The 18,266-nt window shown below is 35.8% G+C and overlaps 1 protein-coding gene across 2 annotated transcripts in view; it reads left to right on the top strand.

Moving 5' to 3' along the window:
* The window catches only part of SUPT3H (SPT3 homolog, SAGA and STAGA complex component), a 445,191-nt gene that overhangs the window by 285,253 nt on the left and 141,672 nt on the right, over positions 1-18,266 (top strand). For both annotated transcript variants that reach the window (XM_015572205.1, XM_006776406.2), the window contains exon 6: positions 5,236-5,375. In XM_015572205.1, coding sequence (XP_015427691.1) covers positions 5,236-5,375 — 140 coding nt within the window. The remainder of the gene's footprint in view (positions 1-5,235; positions 5,376-18,266) is intronic.

The following is an 18,266-nucleotide window of genomic DNA, read 5'->3' as shown; positions in this document are numbered from 1 at the left end:
GGAAAGAGATTGTATTGAACTAGTTCAGCCATCACTGAGGAAATACACAAACCAATGATGACAACAAGCCCCAGGCCGGGAAGGGAATTATTATCTAAGTTGCTGCAATATACTACCTTAATGTAGTATACTCCCCCATTTTCAACAACCGTAATAACAAAATACTAGATATGCAAAGAAATAGGTATGTGCGATCCCTGAATGGGGAGGGGAACAGACAACACAGAAGGCCCAGATGTTGGACTTGCAGACAAAAACTTCAAAATACCTATTACAAATATGTTCAAAGAACTAAAGGAGACCATGTTTCAAGAACAGAAGAAAGTGTGATTGCAGTGTTTTATAAAATAGAGAATATCAATTAAAAGTTAAAATTTTTTAAAAGAAGCTAATGGAAATTCTGGAGTTGAAAAGTATAAAACCAAAATGACAAATTCAGTAGAGTGGCTCACGGTATCTCTGAATGAAAAATATTTGAAGAAAAATAATCAGTGAACTACAACAGATTGTTAAAGATTATTCAGTCTGAAGTACCAAGAGAAAAAAGAATGAAAGAAAATCAAAAGAGTTTCAGAAAAATATGAGACTCCATTAAGTGAACCAACATATGCATAATAAGACTATCAGAAGGTAAGAAAAGAGAAAAAGAGCAGGAAAAAATAATCAAAGAAATAATGATGGAAAAGCTTCCAACTTTGATGAAAACTGTTAATGTATACATCCAAACAGCTCAACAATGTCCAGGTAGGAAAAACACATAGCAATCCACACTTAGACACATTTTAGTAGAAGTGTTGAAAGAAAAGGCAAAGAGAAAATCATGAAAGCCACAAGAAAAAAGCACCTCATCATATACAACAGAACCCTAACAATATTATTAACAGCTGACTTCTTATTGACAACAAGAGGCCCAGTGCACGAAATTCATGCATTGTGGGGGGGAGTCCCTCAGCCCAGCCTGCACCCTCTTCAATCCAGGACCCCTCGGCGAGATCAGACCTAAACCGGCAGTCAGACATCCCTCTCACAATCTTGAACTGCTGGCTCTTAACCTATCACCTGCCTGCCTGATCACCCCTAACCATTCTACCTACTTGCCTGATCACCCCTAATTGCTCTCCCCTGCCAGCCTGATCACCCCTAACAGCTCTACTTGTCGGTCAGATGGTCCCTAACCGCCTCTGCCTTGGTTACTACCACTGTGGCTTTGTCCGGAAGGAGGTCGAGAAGACATCCAGTCTAATTAGCTTATTACCCTTTTATTAGTACAGATACTAGAGGCCCAGTGCAAGAATTCCTGCACAGTTGGAGTCTGGCCGGCCCAGCCCCAATCAGCGGATCAGGGTCAGGCCTGTCAGGAGGAGAAGACAGCAGGAGGTTGACTGGAAGGCCCACCCTGATCAGGGCCTGATCAAGGCTGGGTTGGCTGGGGGGAGGGGCCAAGGGCGATTGCGGCTGGCTCCACCCTCAATTGGGGTGGGGAGGCCGATTGGGAACGGAGTTGGCTGTGGGGAGGGGCTGTGGACAGTGGGCTGGCCATCCCTGCCCCCAAGTGGTGCCAGGAGAGGGGCCGTGGGAGGTTGGCCGGCCAGCCCCACCCCTGATTGGTGTGGAGGGGGGCAATTGGGGGTGGAGCTGGCTGGGGGAAGGGGCCATGGGCCAAGGTGGTGGATGATTGGGGGTGACACTGGCCATGGGGAGGGTCTGTGGGCGGTGAGCCGACTGAGGCTTCTCCCGAATCCAGCCAGGGGGATGGGCTGCAGGCTGATCGGGGTGGGGCAGGCCAGAGGGATGGGCTGCAGAGGGGGCTTTGGCCGGCTGGTGGGGGAGTCGATCGGGGGCCAGTGGCCTGGGGAAGGGGCCATAGGTGGTTGGCCAGCAGGCTCTGCTCCTTATTGGAGTGAGGGTGTCATAGCGATGGTCGTTTGGTCATTACGGCATTCTGGTCACTGGCTTTTTATATTTATAGATAGGTCAGATAATAGTAGGGTTACATATTCAAAGAACTGAAAGAAAATATGTCAACCAAGAAACATGTTCAGCAAAACCTTTCAAAAATGAAGGCACAATAAAGATATGTCCAGATAAACAAAAAAGGGAGGAATTTCTTGGTAGTGGACTCATATGAAGACTGTTAAAGGAAGTTCTTCAGGCTGAAAGGAAGTTGTATCAGATGACAATTTGAACCCACACACTCATTCACAAGAAAATAAAGATAACTATGTAGGTAAATATGAGAAGATATAATTGCATATTCATTTTTCTTCTCAACTGATTTAAAAACAATTATATAAAGCAATACCAATATTTATAATGTTGGGTCTGTAACATGTAGGTATGTAATCTATATATATAAAGAGCCAGCGACTGGAATGCCGTAATTACTGGAATAACCGGCCGCTATGACGCCCACTGCAGTCAGCAAACCGCCAGATTGGGGGGTGGGACCAGCTGGCCAACCTCCCAAGGCCCCTTCCACCAGCTTCCCCGCCCCTGATTGGCCTCTCCCACCTCGATAAGGTGGTGGGGCTGGCAGCCAACCTCCTGCAGCCGCTCTCCCGATGGCCACCCCACCCTGATCAGCCTGCGTCCCCTCCCCCCAGCCAGCTCAGCCCCTGCACTCTGATCTGGCCAACCACCCATGGCCCCTCCCCCAGGCCGCTGGCTCCCAATCAGCCCCCCTACCTCAGTCTGGGGCGGGGTCAGCCAGCCCACCACCCAAAGCCCCTCCCCACAGCCAGCCCCACCCCCACCAGCCCCCCACCACAATCGGGGGCAGGGCCCACCAGCCAATCACCCACAGTCCCTCTCCCTAACTGGCCTGGCCCTGATCAGCCCGATCAGGGTGGGCCAGCTGGCCAACCTCCTGCCGTCTTCCTCCTCCTGACAGGTCCAGCCCTGATCCACCAATTGTGGACGGGAGGCCAGATTCCACCTGTGCAAGAATTCGTGCACTGGGCCTCTAGCATATTTAATATTAACATAAATGAAGTGGGTGGTAACAGAGCTATATTGGAGTCAGGAATGACACAAGGTGGTTGTTCAAATTGCAAAAAGAAATAGGCTTGGGCCCTAACCGGTTTGGATCAGTGGATAGAGCGTCGACCTGCGGACTGAAGGGTCCCGGTTTCAATTCCTGTCAAGCGCATGTACCTTGGTTGCAGGTGTATCCCCAGTGGGGGGCGTGCAGGAGGCAGCTGACCAATGTTTCTCTCTCATCGATGTTTCCGACTCTCTATCCCTCTCCCTTCTTCTCTGTAAAAAATCAATAAAATATATATTTTTTTAAAAAGAAATAGACTTGGTTAATAAATATATAAATATTTACTTTCTATCCTATAAAGATTGAAACTGCATCTAGAAGAAATATAAAATCTGAGTAGACCTATGATAAATAGTTTGAACTAGTCATTTAAAAACTTCCTCCAAAGAAAAACCCATGCCCAGATGATTTCACTGATGAATTTCAACAAATGTTTAAAGAACAATAATATCAATACTTTCTCACTCTACAAGGTCAGTATTACCTTATATGAAATCCATGCAAAGACATCACAAGGGGAAAAAAAACTACAGACTAATGTCTTTTTTAATATAGATGCAAGAATTCTCAACAGAATACTGGTAAATCATATCCAACAACATCTAAAAAGTGTTATACACCATTACCAAGTGGGATTTATCTCAGAAATAGAAGATTGATTTAAACTTAAAAAAACAATTTGTGTAATTCATCATATTAATAACATAAAGGTCAAAAATCACATGATCATCTTAATAAATATGGAAAAATCACTTGAAAAAATCCAAGAGTCTTGGTTTCTTTGTTTTAATTTTTTTCCTTTTTTTCAAATTTTTAAATGTTTTAAATTACAGTTCACATTTAATATTATTTTGTGTTAGTTTCAGGTGTAGACAGTCATATACTTTATGCAGTGTTCCCCCTGATATTTCCAGTACCCAACTGGCTCTATACATAGTTATTAAAATATTGCTGACTATATTTCCTATGCTGTACTTTACATCCCCATGACTATTTTGTAACTACTGATCTGCACTTCTCAATCCCTTCACCTTTTTCAAAGCTCTCTTGTGTATCTTCTTAGACAGGCACTAATTCCATTCATGAAGGCTTTTCCCTCATGACTTAATTACCTTCCAAAGTGTTTACCTCAAAATGCCATCACACTGGGGATTAGGTTTCAACATAAGCATTTTAGGGTGGACACTCAGTTCACAGCAGTGACCTCTGTCAGGTTGAGAAAGTTCCCTTCTCTTCGTAGATTGTTGGGTGTTCCTCTCATGAGAGACCTTTGAGTCTGAGTAATCCGCCATGAGAGGACATGAGAAGACTGCCACCTGCAAACCAGGGAGCAGGCCTTCCTCAGACACCAGGTCTACCAGCACCTGGTCTTGGCCTTCCCAGCCTTCAGAACCATGAGAAATAAATACTAGTTTTTTAGCCATCCAGTCTATACTTTATTTACTATAGCAGCCAGAGTGACCAATATAGCCATCTATGAAAAACTCACAGCTCACATCATCATTAACAGTGAAAAAAATGGATGTTTTCACTCTAAGATGTTGGGTTATCTTTATTTGGTATAGAGATATTTTATCACATTAAAAAATAATCTAGTTCATTCTCACTAATTTACTCACTAATTCAGGCTGATACTTTAATGCATTAAACTTTATTACCTATTGCAATATTGTAATAACTTTCTCAGACTTATGTTTTGCTTTTAAATAAGTATGATAGTTTTTATCTCTGAAAAGAAAAATAATAAAATCTCATCCCTTTTGGTTTCAAATATTTGCCACAGCAATGTGTTTAATAATCTCTTCTTTTAATTTAATGTCTCAATTCAGATGGGGTTTGTTAATGTCTTTGTTTTTAACTAGGCCTGCTATAACAGGATTCTTTTTCCAAATCTGAGAGCCTTTCCCGCTTTTTTGGGAGGGAAGGTGTGGAATTTTAATCAATCCATTAACACTTATTGTGGTAATTGATAATTTGGTTTTATTCTCTCAATCTCATGAGTTGAATAAATTATTTAATTCTGTAAGACTTGCACTTTTATTTTTGATGCAAAGATTCTTTTAAAAATTATTTTGAGAGAATTTTAATTCTGAATTTCATATTCAGTATTCAATACATGTAATTTCATATTCAGTATTCAATACTGATGTAACCTTTTAAACATTATTTTTCTTTCCTTTATCTCCATGAAGACAAATTGAGTGGCAGTAATAATGCAAACAAAAGACAGAAAACCGCACAGGACTTTCTCAACTCTATTGACCAAACGGGAGAACTCTTGGCGATGTTTGAAGATGATGAAATTGATGAAGTTAAACAAGAAAGAATGGAGGTACAGTTCATTCTTCTCTTTTTACATTAAAGAATGCCATTGCAGTTCGCAGTGCCGATGCTATTTGGTTCTGTTATTATGTTCTTTACGTGTCGTCTGAAATGCCTCAGTCAGTGGTTTCATGTCTGAAGACAGCATTGTGCAGTGGAGTAGCCTGGAGAGGGTGTCAGACTCTGCCTTCGGAGTTGATGTGGAGAGAGGACTTCAGTTTCCTGTTTCTCTGTTTCCTTCTTTGAGTATAGATAGATTTCCCTCAGCTTCCTTCTTTTTTGAGGGGTTTAGTTTTACTGATATTATTTTATTCTTTAAAATCTAATTCATGATTAAATATTTATTTATTTTTGTTCCAAATATCCAGTTAGCTTTGTGAGCAAAGGTAATCCTTAACTGCATTTGTGTTGGCATATAGCATTTCAGGCTGTAGTTCCAGGCTATGGTTGAACTCACCAGCTAAGGTAGTATCCAGGGCAATTACATGCTTTATGTCACTCTAACACAAAGTTAATGACATGTATTTGGATTCTCTGGATATGTTTTAACAATGAATATGAAAATTGTATGCCTTCTATTTACCTCAGCTTATCTATTCATAAAATTGTTTCCTTAAATACTTTGGGAAAATAAAAGTAATGATTGATTTCATTTGAATGCCATCCAAAATACAAGGCATTATTCTTATGATACTTATTATTATTATACTTTTACATGTTAAAAAAAATCTCCATTTTCCCTTTTCCCTTTAAATTGGGCAAGAGAGGTAATTTCAGAACTCCAAAAGATCGCGCTAAGTATTCACTTTATCATAGTCTCTGTGCATGCTAAGAATATAATTATTTCATGTTAAATTTTGGAGGAAATCCAATAGACATACATGGTTTATAAACTTTAACAGCCTTCTTTAAAGAATTAGTATGCTTAGATCAGGAACTGTGATCTAAAAGCAGTGTTCTTCTTAGGTATCAATTACCTTAGAAATGTGTGGTTATCTTGGTTTGGGGCAACTGCAAATGGTTTTAGTTCAACTCTGCCTTGGGCCAAAAACATGCTCAGTTGTCCCATGCAGATGATAAACATATATTTCTGATGTCATTATGGCCTAAACAGGATATGATTGTTTAGTGGCATGGTTTCACTTATGACAGAGAGCAAATATTGTTTATGCTTTATTTTAAAAACATTTTTACATTATACAAATGGGCATGAAGGAAGATTCATTAAGGAAGAACGCTACATAAAACATTAGTAAAATTGAACAAGTAGCTTTTCACTCTTGATGGGAAAATCTCTGTGAACTAAGCCCATTGCCCAGAAGGGCATTCCCCAATCAAGGAGAACAGAAGTGGAGCGTGTTGAAACACTGAGCCATCATAGCAGGCTACTGTGGGCCTGGAAAGATGATGCGTCATTAAGGCACAAGTTAGAGTCAGTAACGTTTCCGTCAATGCTGGGTGGAATAAGCTTGGGAAGTTATGCAGTTTACATACCTGTAGTTGCATTATACATTACTTAGAATTAACCAGGATAATAAAATATCAATAGTTGATAAAAATAGTTGCAAAGAAAGTCAGCTTTATCTATATAATAAAAGTTTCTCTAAGCTTTATATCCTAACTGAAATCTTCTCTAACCAAGGTTTTTTAAAAAGAGCAGTTTCGAGATTCTACTCTTCCAAATAACACAGTCGTACTGAATAAAAGTGCTGAACTTGTAGACATAACTGTAGACAGTAGAAAGTGGAACTGTTAAGAGCACAGGCCTTGCCTGCTTCTAATTTGACAGGTTATAGTTTCAAGCGTAAACCACAACTGTGGCAGTCCATATGAAACCACTTTGGGCTCACAGACTGCAATCTCTTGCTTTTAAAGTGCAGTAGAATAATCAGTCCTGGCATCACTCAGTGATTTAATTTTCCTCTAAGCATCACTTACGGTTGCAGAAGCTTTGTTTACTACCTTCTCTTCTAGGATGTATGAAAATGGTAGAGACCTACCAGCAAAGCTTATTATTGTTTTTCTTTCTTTCTTCTTTTTATTTTCACTTAAGTGTAATTTAGAAGAGAAAAATTTTACAGACATACATAAAAACTCACTTGGGACACTAGCTTTTTCTTAAAACATTGAGCAAGAATACAAAAAAACAAAATTCTTTTCTATTTTTTTCAGCTGATTTCTGTGTTTATCTGGCTCTGTATTCCACTCAGAATTTATGTCATTAATATTATTATGTGATTTTAAATATAAAAATGTCTAAATTTTTATATCCATTACTTGCTAGTCCAATATCATGATAGTTAACTTTTACACTTTTTCTTTCTCTCCAGCACCAAATTTTTAATACTTGGGTGTAAGTCTACTAGAGAGCTATGATCTGTGATCTCTGAAGATCCTTCTAAATGATCAAATAAAGATTAAATAACATTCATAATTGCTTTAGAGTATTTGAGAGACTGGGAAAGAGAAGCAGGGAAATGGTGGGCATAATAATACATATAAAGACACTCCCCTCCAACCTCCTCTCATCCTCACTTAACCCCACCTCAGAATGACACAAGTGTGTTTACTGTTTCTCACACTCTAAATTTTGAGATCTGATCCACTGAACATCAGCGGTGTCAACCAGAGGCCAAGAAAGGATCGCTAAAAGCCACATTTGGATTTTCTTAACGGAGGAACCGTGGTCACTCACAGAGGAGCTTTGCCTAAACCCAGCTGCTCTTCTGCTGAAGAACCTCAGGAGCTCAAGTTTATTACTCACCAAGTTAAATATCTGGTCTAACAAACCGTTAGGTTTGTGAAGGGACATACAAATAAGTGCTTACAATTTTGGGTGAACTCTTACCTTCTGACTAAACCTTCATTGGTAAAAGTAAACAAGAGAGCCAAGATTGGAGCTCACCAGAGAGAGCCGCCTTCACACAGATTGTGGTGCCAACATCCCCAGTGACTGTTCATCTTGTTTCCAAGTCAGAGGCCTAGTATGGAGTCTAGAGAAAAAGCAGAATAAAATACGTAAAATGTAAGGCAGCTTAAATTTTTTCTAAATGGAATAAAATCCCAGGTGGCCATCTGAATTTAACCTGAAGTGACTGGCCATAGATTTAAAAACACAGAGTTTCTCATAAAGGTTGAATAACCAGAGAAATGAGGTATATCATTCGGTTATGCCCCAATATAATGAGGTTCTGATGATCCCCGGTGTTTCTGAGTCCCATTGTTATAATTTTTGGACCTAAAGAAATTGGAAAACTAGTTGAAGAAGCCAGAGAGGTGAATGGCTGCCAGCCACGAGTTTGACATGCTTGCGTAGAGGTTCTGTATCCCTGGTTTTTGAAGTGTGTTCTTTCTACTATTCCTTTTTCCTACCTAGAATGATACCTTTTAAAATTATAAAGTAAAGTAAAATAATATTCCCTTAAGAGTAAGAATTCAAAAGTATTATTTAGATAAAATTTATCATAAAAAGCCTAAGATAAATCTTCACAGTTACCAAGAAATTGAAAAGCTTGAGTTAAAAACTTAAAGGTTCTTAAAAAGTTTAAATTTAATGTATATAGGATTAAAATATACAGAATTTATATACTAGAAAACTATAGTTTAAGATACATACATTATATACACAAATATGCATATACATTTACATACATATACTTTGCCTATGACCTATATCTATAAGAACAGAAATATGATTTTACTAGATTTTTTTAAATGTAAAAGTAAAAGAGCAATCAAAGGATATCAAACACAAATACTAGTGGTAGTAATTTAGTTTACAGAAAAAAGAATTAAAAGGGAAAAGCTTTAAAATGGAACAAAGTTGATAATTTATGTTACTAAGAGATGCTGCCTATAATGAAGATAGTAAATACAAAATGTTAATCATCTAATTCCAAGAATTGAAACATTCCAATCAAAAGAAAGCTTTGATTGGTGTAGGAGAGGTCAGAGAAATGCGTTTGTTTATACAGACTGGAACACCACATTCTCAGTATTTAACAGATTGACTTGGGGAAAAATATAATAAAGATTTATATTTTTCTAATAGATGCATATAAAACATTTTAGAAATGAGCAGCAGTGTTTTTTTTTCTTTTGTTGTTTGTTAATCCTCACCCAAGGATAGTTTTTTCATTAGTTTTTTGAAAGAGAAAAAGATAGCTAGAGAGAGAGAGACAGAGAAACATAGATGTGAAAGGTCAGTTGCCTCACGCACACACCCCTGTGTATCGAACCTGCAACCCAGGTACATACCCTTGAACAGGAATTGAATTGGAGGCTCATCAGTGCTCAGGCCAGTGCTCCAACCACTGCACCATTCTGGCCAGGGCAGCAGCAGTTTTAAAATCTTACCCATGGTGCTCTTCGGGGAAGGTGAGGAGAGGTTTGGTAGGACTCTAGCCTCTATCCTTCCCCTATACCTTCAACCAGAAGAACTTTGATTTTATATAATGAATCTGTATATCATCAATAAAGAAAGGTTTCATTATTTTTAACTAAAAATTATTGAAAAACACCATTATTTAACTGCCCAAGAGGAGTATTTCTCACACAAACAAAAATTCCAGAAAAGTACAAATTTATAGAGTATATTACCAGAGCAAAAAACCCAGAAAGTAATAACAGAGGTAAAACAAACAGGATTCTAATAAATTGAAAATTTAAAAAGAAAAACATCATATAAGCAACTAATGGACCAATAACAAATAAATTAAAAAGTACTACCACAGACTATTTAGATGATAATAGTAATGAAAATATACATATAAAATTTAAGAAGTATGAACAAAGCTTTATTTAAAACAGGCAACTTCTTAGCTTTTAAGCTGTTCATTATTAAATTGAGAAAATGAAAAAAATAGTCAACTAAAATTAGAAATATTACATCCAAATAAAAAGGAAAAAGGTAAAAATAAAATTGAGTTAAAAAACAAATTATTGAACTTACCAATTTAATAAATCCTTTGCAAAAATAAAAACAAACATGGAATGAATTTATGACAAGTCTAAGTAAGAAAAGCCAAAAAAGGTAGCTGATAAAAATTAGTAATGAGTAAGAATATAGCCATAGACTAAGAAATTAATTCTTATATAATTATCTAATAGTATATTGTAAATCTTGATGGAATGAGTTTGTTTGTTTGTTTTCAAAGAAAATATAAATGATTGGTTTTACTCAATGGGAAGTAGAAAACCTGGATACATCAATAACCTTGGAAGAGATGGTAAATGTTTTTGAAGTACTGTTTCTTCAAAACTTTCTGAATCCAAGCCACGGTATGGGAGCGCTCTTCTAAATATTTATAAAACAGTTAAATATTGTGCTATATAAACCATCTTAGAGCACAGAAGAAAAGGAAAACTCATTAATTTTTACAAAGTAATGTAATATAATCTTGCTTATGTATATGGATGCAAACATTTTAAAATATTAGCAGTTTTAATTTGGTTGCATATATAATGAGTGATGTACCAAGACCAAACAAGACTTTTTCATGAGTTTAAGTATACTGCAATATTAGAAAATAGATTACTGTTATATACCAGATAATAAATAGGTCAGAGGAGAATAGCTATGAGTGTGTTAGTAGATGATTAAAATGCATTGGACAAAATTCACTTCCCATTGTTTTTAGAATTTTCAATAAACTAGAAATAGAAAAGTATCTGATATTTCGATAAAGAATATCTCATGCAAATGAACAGACATCATTGTAGTTTTAAAAGTATTAAGTTTCATTAAATTCTAAAATTCCTACTGTTATCACCTTTATTTGTCAGAGTTCAAGTTGCACTAGCCAGGAAAATAAAAAGCGAAGCAATTGTTAGGAGACAAAAATTATCATTATATACAGATAATGTATTTTTATTAGGCAATTATTGAGAATCAATCTAAAAACTATTAGAACCAATTAAAGTCTTAAATCATATAAAGTATTTAAAAAAACAATAGTATTCCTCATATTTCAGTAATAGTAAATAAAAAGGAGAAAGAATTCAGTAAATTAATACAAGAAAAATTATTTGGAGGTAAATATATTAAGAAATGTAAGGGAAATATGGAAATAATATTTAATAATGTACTGAGATGTGAAGAGTGTATAAGTGAAGAAACATTATTTTCTTGGACACAGACAATATTGTATATGTCTCAGTTTCCAAAATAATTTATTAGTTTAATGTAATTTTAACAAAATGTCAGCAGAATTTAAAAATCTATAAAATGATGTTAGAATTTATTTGAAATCATAAAAAAATAAGGATAACCAAGACATTTTTATTAAGAAAGAGTGGAGGGCAATGTTCAATAATGCTACCAGTTATAGCATTCCATATAACTACTAACATAAAAATAGTGTAGTTCTGCTGTAAAACCCAACAAGCATCCCAATGAAGAAAATAAATGGCATAATTAAGTGTGGAGAATAATTTAGTCACAATAAAGATAGAATTATAGATCGGTGAGAGAAAGATGCCAAATAATGAGATAACTGTTTGGAAAGAAAAAAATAAAGATTGCTTCTAACCTTATACTTGCATAAAAATAAATTCTAGATAGATGAAAGAATTAGGTATAAAACGTAATACCGTCAATAAAACAGAAACAAACACAGGTAAATAATCAATCTGGGGATGTGGAAGGTTTTTCTAGGCTTTCCTTTCTAGACAAGCTTTTCAAGAAATACTAGCAAGATGTTTATAGCACACGGTGGGGTGGGGAGGGAGGGGGGAGCAGCAGTGATCTATTTTCAAATAGACTTGTGAAATCCTGAATTAAGAAATTTAAAAGGTTTCTTTTAGGACTTTTGAGAGGCTTTTGCATGTAAATGTGTATTGTGAATTTTTCAAAAGGAAATTGAATCTATTAAAATGTCTGAAAGGATACTCAGAGACCAGTTTGAGGGGGGGAGAGTATCACAAAGCAAAGACTAAATTTGATCACATAAAAATTACATAATTTCTGTATGTTAATAAAAAAAGACAAAAGCCAAACTAATGTAAAAATATAGAATATTAATATATTTTCTCATATAGACCTTTTAGTCAATAAGAAAATAACATTTCAGTAGAAAAATTGGCAAAGGATATGAATGGACAAATCACAGAAGAAATGGAAATAAATTTAAAAATACCTGCTTACCTGTAATGAACCACTGCCATTTCTGTTTATAAAATGGTCAAGAGTAAGGTGGGTCAAGTATTTATATACTTCAACCAAATCAACCCACATTTGGTAATTTTTTCTTTAAGAATATAGTCAGAAATTTTGTTCACATGCTCATTCATGTGCACAAGACTGTTCATCACAGTGCTATTTATAATAGTGGGAATGGGACTAGAGAACCCTGTTTACCCAATATATATTCACTCACACATAGAAATTTAGACTGAGGGAGAATATACCAACTTATTAAATAACAGTGGTTGTCATTAGATGATGAGATTACAAGTAAATTAAATATGTAAATTAATGGTGTTTTGATTTTACATATTTATCGTTTATGTTATATTTCTCTTAATTCTCAATTGCTTTCCATTCAAGTTTATTTTTTAGTTTGTCCTACTTATTTTAATTTTTAAAGGTTAATTTATTTTACAATTGCAGTTGACACACAATATATTATTAGTTTGGAAGTCAGTAGTTTTCCTTTGCATTTTTTTTCCTGCCCAAAGCATTTAGTTTATATGTACCACTGCAGGATAGGCTTTATGAAACAAATTCAATAGGCTCGGGTTATGCAATTAAGGAATAGAGGAGTATAACTCTGCACAGTGTCAACAGACTCTATTCAGAGCTCTTACAACGATGTAAGAACTTTAAAAGAGCATTTTATATGACGTTTTTTATTGCGATGACCTAAGAGCCCTCTTGAAATTAAACAGAGAAATGTATAAGTTCAGGTACACAACCAAAAGTGGATTTAGCTTTAAACAGGGTTTGATATTGAGGTTCATTGGATTTGTAGCTTCATTTCCCCATAATTCTCTTTTTTCCTGCCCTTTTCTGTTTTGTTGGCCTAATATTTAGACGGAATAACCTCCTAGTAGAACTCGTGCCATAAAAGTTCCAGGTCCACACAGAGAGAATGCCTTTGTCCCAAGATTTTACTCTGAAAATGCTTAGGTAACAGGATCTCCTGAAACCCCCACTCATAGTAGCTAGTAAAATGATGTGTTCGGATTGTCTTAGCCTAAATCATATGCTCCATCCTTAAAGCTGAGGGCTGGAGTCAGCAGGCTCTCCCAGAACCATGGATCCCTGGAGCCTTAGGAAGAAGGAGTGGATGCTGGAAAGTCAACCACGAAAGTCCTTACGTGCAAGGCCCTCCAAATTATGACAGTGAGAGTTAATAAAGTGGTGCATTATAACTGACTCTGCTCAGAGCTCTAGGAGGTTTTCCCAAAGAGACAGCATAGTAGAATGAGTGGAAATCATTTTCTTTGGATTCAAGCAGTCACCCATCCACCAGCCTTTTCTACTCTTGAATTCACTCAGCATTTACTTATCAGAGTTGTTTGTAAAGCAGTCAGTGTACTAGGTCCTGAGGTTAGGACTGTAAAAAGACACAAAAAATATGGTTTCCGCCCGCACAATCTATAGACATAACTGGCAAATCCAAAGATAACTAATTACTCTGGTAAGGGAACTGCAGGCTCAGTAAATAGTTGCTATTCTTATTATTATATTTTATCTTGATTTTGAATCTCCTTAGTAGTTTATTGGTTGTGTGATGGAGCCACAAATTTTCTAGTTCACTTGCTATCTTATTTGAAATAAAGTTTGTTCTTTTAAAAGAATTTTTTACGATTAACTTTAGATAGGGGCATATAATTAGTTTCAGTGTGGTTTGCTAAAGAGGATACAAAGTAAAATAGAACAGAATTAATGTATATTTTAAAACATGAAACAGTGTAATGTGTCTGGGTTAGTTTCTGAAAGAGCTTCATCAGGAGAAAACATTACTATGTTGTTGTTTTATTCTTTTGAGGGTAAATTTTGTTTGGATAATTTAAAAGTACTCTAAAATCATTCTTCAGGGAAAAACCCGTGCATTTTTAGCTATACAGAGCAGAATTAATGTAGCTTAGTATATGTTCTTTTGGCCTAGAAATTGCAGAACAGGGAGTATTACCGGACTTTCAGAGAACCCAGAGGTAGGAGTAATCTGTAGTTCTGAACCTGATTTCCATTGTGACTGGATACACTCTACCAAATTACTTTTTCTCCACACCTGTAGCTGTCTTCCGATTACATAATCGTGAACATGTATATTTTCATTGTTGTAAAAACTTGTCTAAATTTAGGAAAGGTGTCTTCTGGAAAAGACATTTCTCAATTAATGACATAAGTTAACTAAACATTTGTGACTATCAGCGGGAATGCATGCTTGCAGGCCTTCCTGGGCTGCAGTGTTTAGTCTTGCATAAATGGATGTTTGACTAACACATCTGATTATACTGTTCAATTAAGGTTTTTATAGAACCAATATTTTCTTGCTCAAATAATTTTAATTTGTTCTTTTTAAAATGAAATCTTTCTCTTTTAAAAGATACATTTCAGGGGTTTTCTTAGAGATCAGTATACTAACTTGTTTATAAAACACCTTGGCAGGGAAGTGTTTTAAAATATCATCGAATTTAAGAACACCACAAGATTTACCACTAATTTACATTTAATGTTTATAGTTCTCAAATTGTGGTTGTTGTAATAACCAAAATATTTTTGCCCTGAATATTTTGTGGATTATATTTCCCTATTCTTTCTCCTTCACCCACATTTCCCACAGTAGGTGGGCAGATTGTTGTTACATAGTCTGAACTTTATTTATCTTAATTGGTTTGATCGCAGTAAGTTAGTACTTCTAAATATGAAAGTAAATGTATTCTATGACAAGACTTTTGTCTCTGTAATGCTCTAGTTTATTAACAGATCATTGCTTGTTTGGTATAGATAACTTCCCTTTATTCCTTTGTTTCATCCATGCTAAGGAGCTACCTTTAGTTCAGTTCTTATTGTTGCTACCACTTAATGGTAAGTCATGCAAGCAAGCTATGTAATTCAGTGAGGCTCATTTCTAGGTCATTGTATTTCTCATGTAGAAATAAGAATTCTAGATTGAGCTATAATACTTAGAGATAAATGTAATCCATTGTTTGTATATCTGTTGGGAACTATCCTTTTCATAAGCGTTAGTCTAAGCTTCTGCTTTTCATGACTCCATTTTTTACAGAAGAGTCTCAACTCCTTAGCATGGCAGTAGTACATCTTTTGTAACCTGGCCCCAAGCAGCCTTTTTATCCTCATCTTCCTCCATTCCTGTTCTCCGCCTTCTCCCATATTTCCTTCAAAAACACCAAGCACGTGGGACACACACACACACACACACACACACACACACACGCACACGCACACTACTTAAGTAACCATCATATATTTGTAGTTTCCTAAATAGGCATTCACTTTTCTTCCCTTCCCCTGAACCAATTGGCAACATTTCAGTTGAAATATTTTAGCATGTGATAATTTATAACTAGTTGTGTTTGCTTAGTTTAACTTACTAAATAAGCTCCTGAGAGCATGGAATTATTTTATTTACTTTTATATCTTCTGTTCCTAGCACAGTTCCTCAAACAGTATAAACTTTCATCAAATATTTGTCCAAATAAGGTGAATAAAATAGGTATAATTTTATAGCTGTTATATGTGAATATTATTCATCTATCCTTTGGATGATTTGAATTTTCTGTCATTTCTTCTGACTCACATAGAAATGCTAAGAGATATTGTACTTGGTTATGTACTTTATGAATGTATGTATTAGGAGTTCTTCAACAAATCTTTTAGAGGTGCTTGCCACTTGCTAACGGTTTTCGTTGCTTGAATAACTTCCTGTTCAAATTATAGTCACGGCTTTTCCACAGTTCTAGCTATAGAAGTCCTCTGACCACAGTGCTTCAGAATTAACTTGCAATATCCCCAATTTGTAGACAACACATTATAGAAAAATTCAAAATCATTGGGGTAATTGTTTTTATTTTTTAAATGTCTTATTATATAAAAGTCGTACCAGAGCATTTAAATAATTTAAAATTAAGCTTTATTTACCAAAATTCAGTTCATACACAAATATCTCCAAAAATACTACTGTATTCTTTACTAAATCTGAAGATATTTTCTAAGTGAGGGGGTGGGAGGACTGGAAGGAGAAGAGTAGAGGAGATAGGGAAATGTGGGAAAAAAAGAGAAAGGCAGAGAAAGATTGAAACCCTTTTCCCTAGACAGTAGCTCTGTGTAAAATTCCTGTTTTCCAGTGGTTTGGTAGGGGGGATATTTGAATCTTGGAAGACTTGTTTTTTGTGGCCTGATTATGAGTTCAGTACAATTAATAGAATAAAATATAATAGCCTAATAAGACAGTTACCGTTCTCCATTTTTGAAAAAAACAAAATGCTTCAAGTGGAATTTGGGGAATATTTTCCATCATCTCAAGCAGTTCTTATTGATAATGAACCATATTTTTAAGTAGAAAATGTAGTACATTATTTTTAAAATAAATAATGCACATTGCCACTTGCAGACTTTTTCAAGTATTGTTTAAACTTTTCCTGAGTCACAGCAAGTCATTATGAAGGTTTCTTTTTTAATTTATTGTAACCAAAGCATAATAAGTTATCTTGGTGGCCTGGATATTATTTCTTAGGGATATCTGCTATCTCAAACTCATCAATTCTACTAAAAACTCTTCTATTATTGTCTCATGGCATTATTTTAAACCATTTCTTCCAATTTTGTGGGATCTGGGTACTTTCATACAGTTTAATGATTGCAGTCCAGCTGGAGTCATTCAACAACTTGTGGATTCTCTGATTCAAAAGACAACTATAAGAAAATTTATAAACCATTTATAATACATTTTAATAATATTGAATCTCAATCCCTAACCCATCCCATTTACCCCCCGAAACCAAACCAAACCATGCTCGGGAATAAAATGTAATTTTATTTAAGCTAGAAAATCTATTTTGTTTAAATTTAACCAAGAATTATTCTGTGTTTACTTAGGTGTGTAGAAGTAGACTATGCCATGTATTAGTGGAAGTTTAAGTTGTTATAGCTTTCTGGAGAGAAGTATAGCAAGATCTACAATTTCTTTTAAAAGAAAAAAAAACTTTATGTTCTTTGATAGAAATTGCATTTGTAGATACTATCCTAAGGAAATAATTAAACAGTGACTTTTTTAAAAATTAAAAGTGTTCATATTTAATAGGAAAATTTTTATTTAAACAATGGAAATATTCAAATTGAAAAGTTTCTTCTTAGCCTAGGTTTGGTATAGCCCACAGATTTTTAAAATATGATACACTTCTATTATTTAAATATTATTTTGTATATATTCTTTAATTGCAAGTTTGAATTTCCCTTTGGCCTAATTTATGTAAGAGAATATTTAAATTCTTATCTAATAAAAGACAAAAAGGGTAATTGACTGATCCTTCGCCCATTGGCTAATCAGGGCGATATGCAAATTAACCACCAACTAAGATGGCAGCCAGCAGCCACGCAGCTGAAGTGAGCAGGAGGCTTGCTTGCTCCATTGATTGAGGAAGCCAAGGTTCCTGGCCTGCTGCGGCCCGGCTCTGAGCTCCGAAAGCAACAAAGTTTCAATTATAGAAGCTAAACAAACCCCAGATACCTGCTTTCAGCAGGCCATGGCCTCTGAGCTGGAGCGAGCAGGATGGCAACAAAGTTTCAATTATAGAAGGTAAATAAATCACAGAATTAAAAAAAAAAAAAGAAAAAAGAAGAGCTGGGAGCTGTTCTGTCACCTGCCAGCCTGAAAACGGCCCTCAGCCCCTTACCCAGCCTGGCCAGGCACCCCCGTGGGGGTCCCCACCC

This window comes from Myotis davidii, unplaced genomic scaffold (genome assembly GCF_000327345.1).
Source record: "Myotis davidii unplaced genomic scaffold, ASM32734v1 scaffold167, whole genome shotgun sequence".
NCBI lineage: Eukaryota > Metazoa > Chordata > Mammalia > Chiroptera > Vespertilionidae > Myotis > Myotis davidii.
The sequence above is the reverse complement of the archived record's forward strand: the minus strand, read 5'-3'. Positions and strand labels throughout refer to the sequence as shown.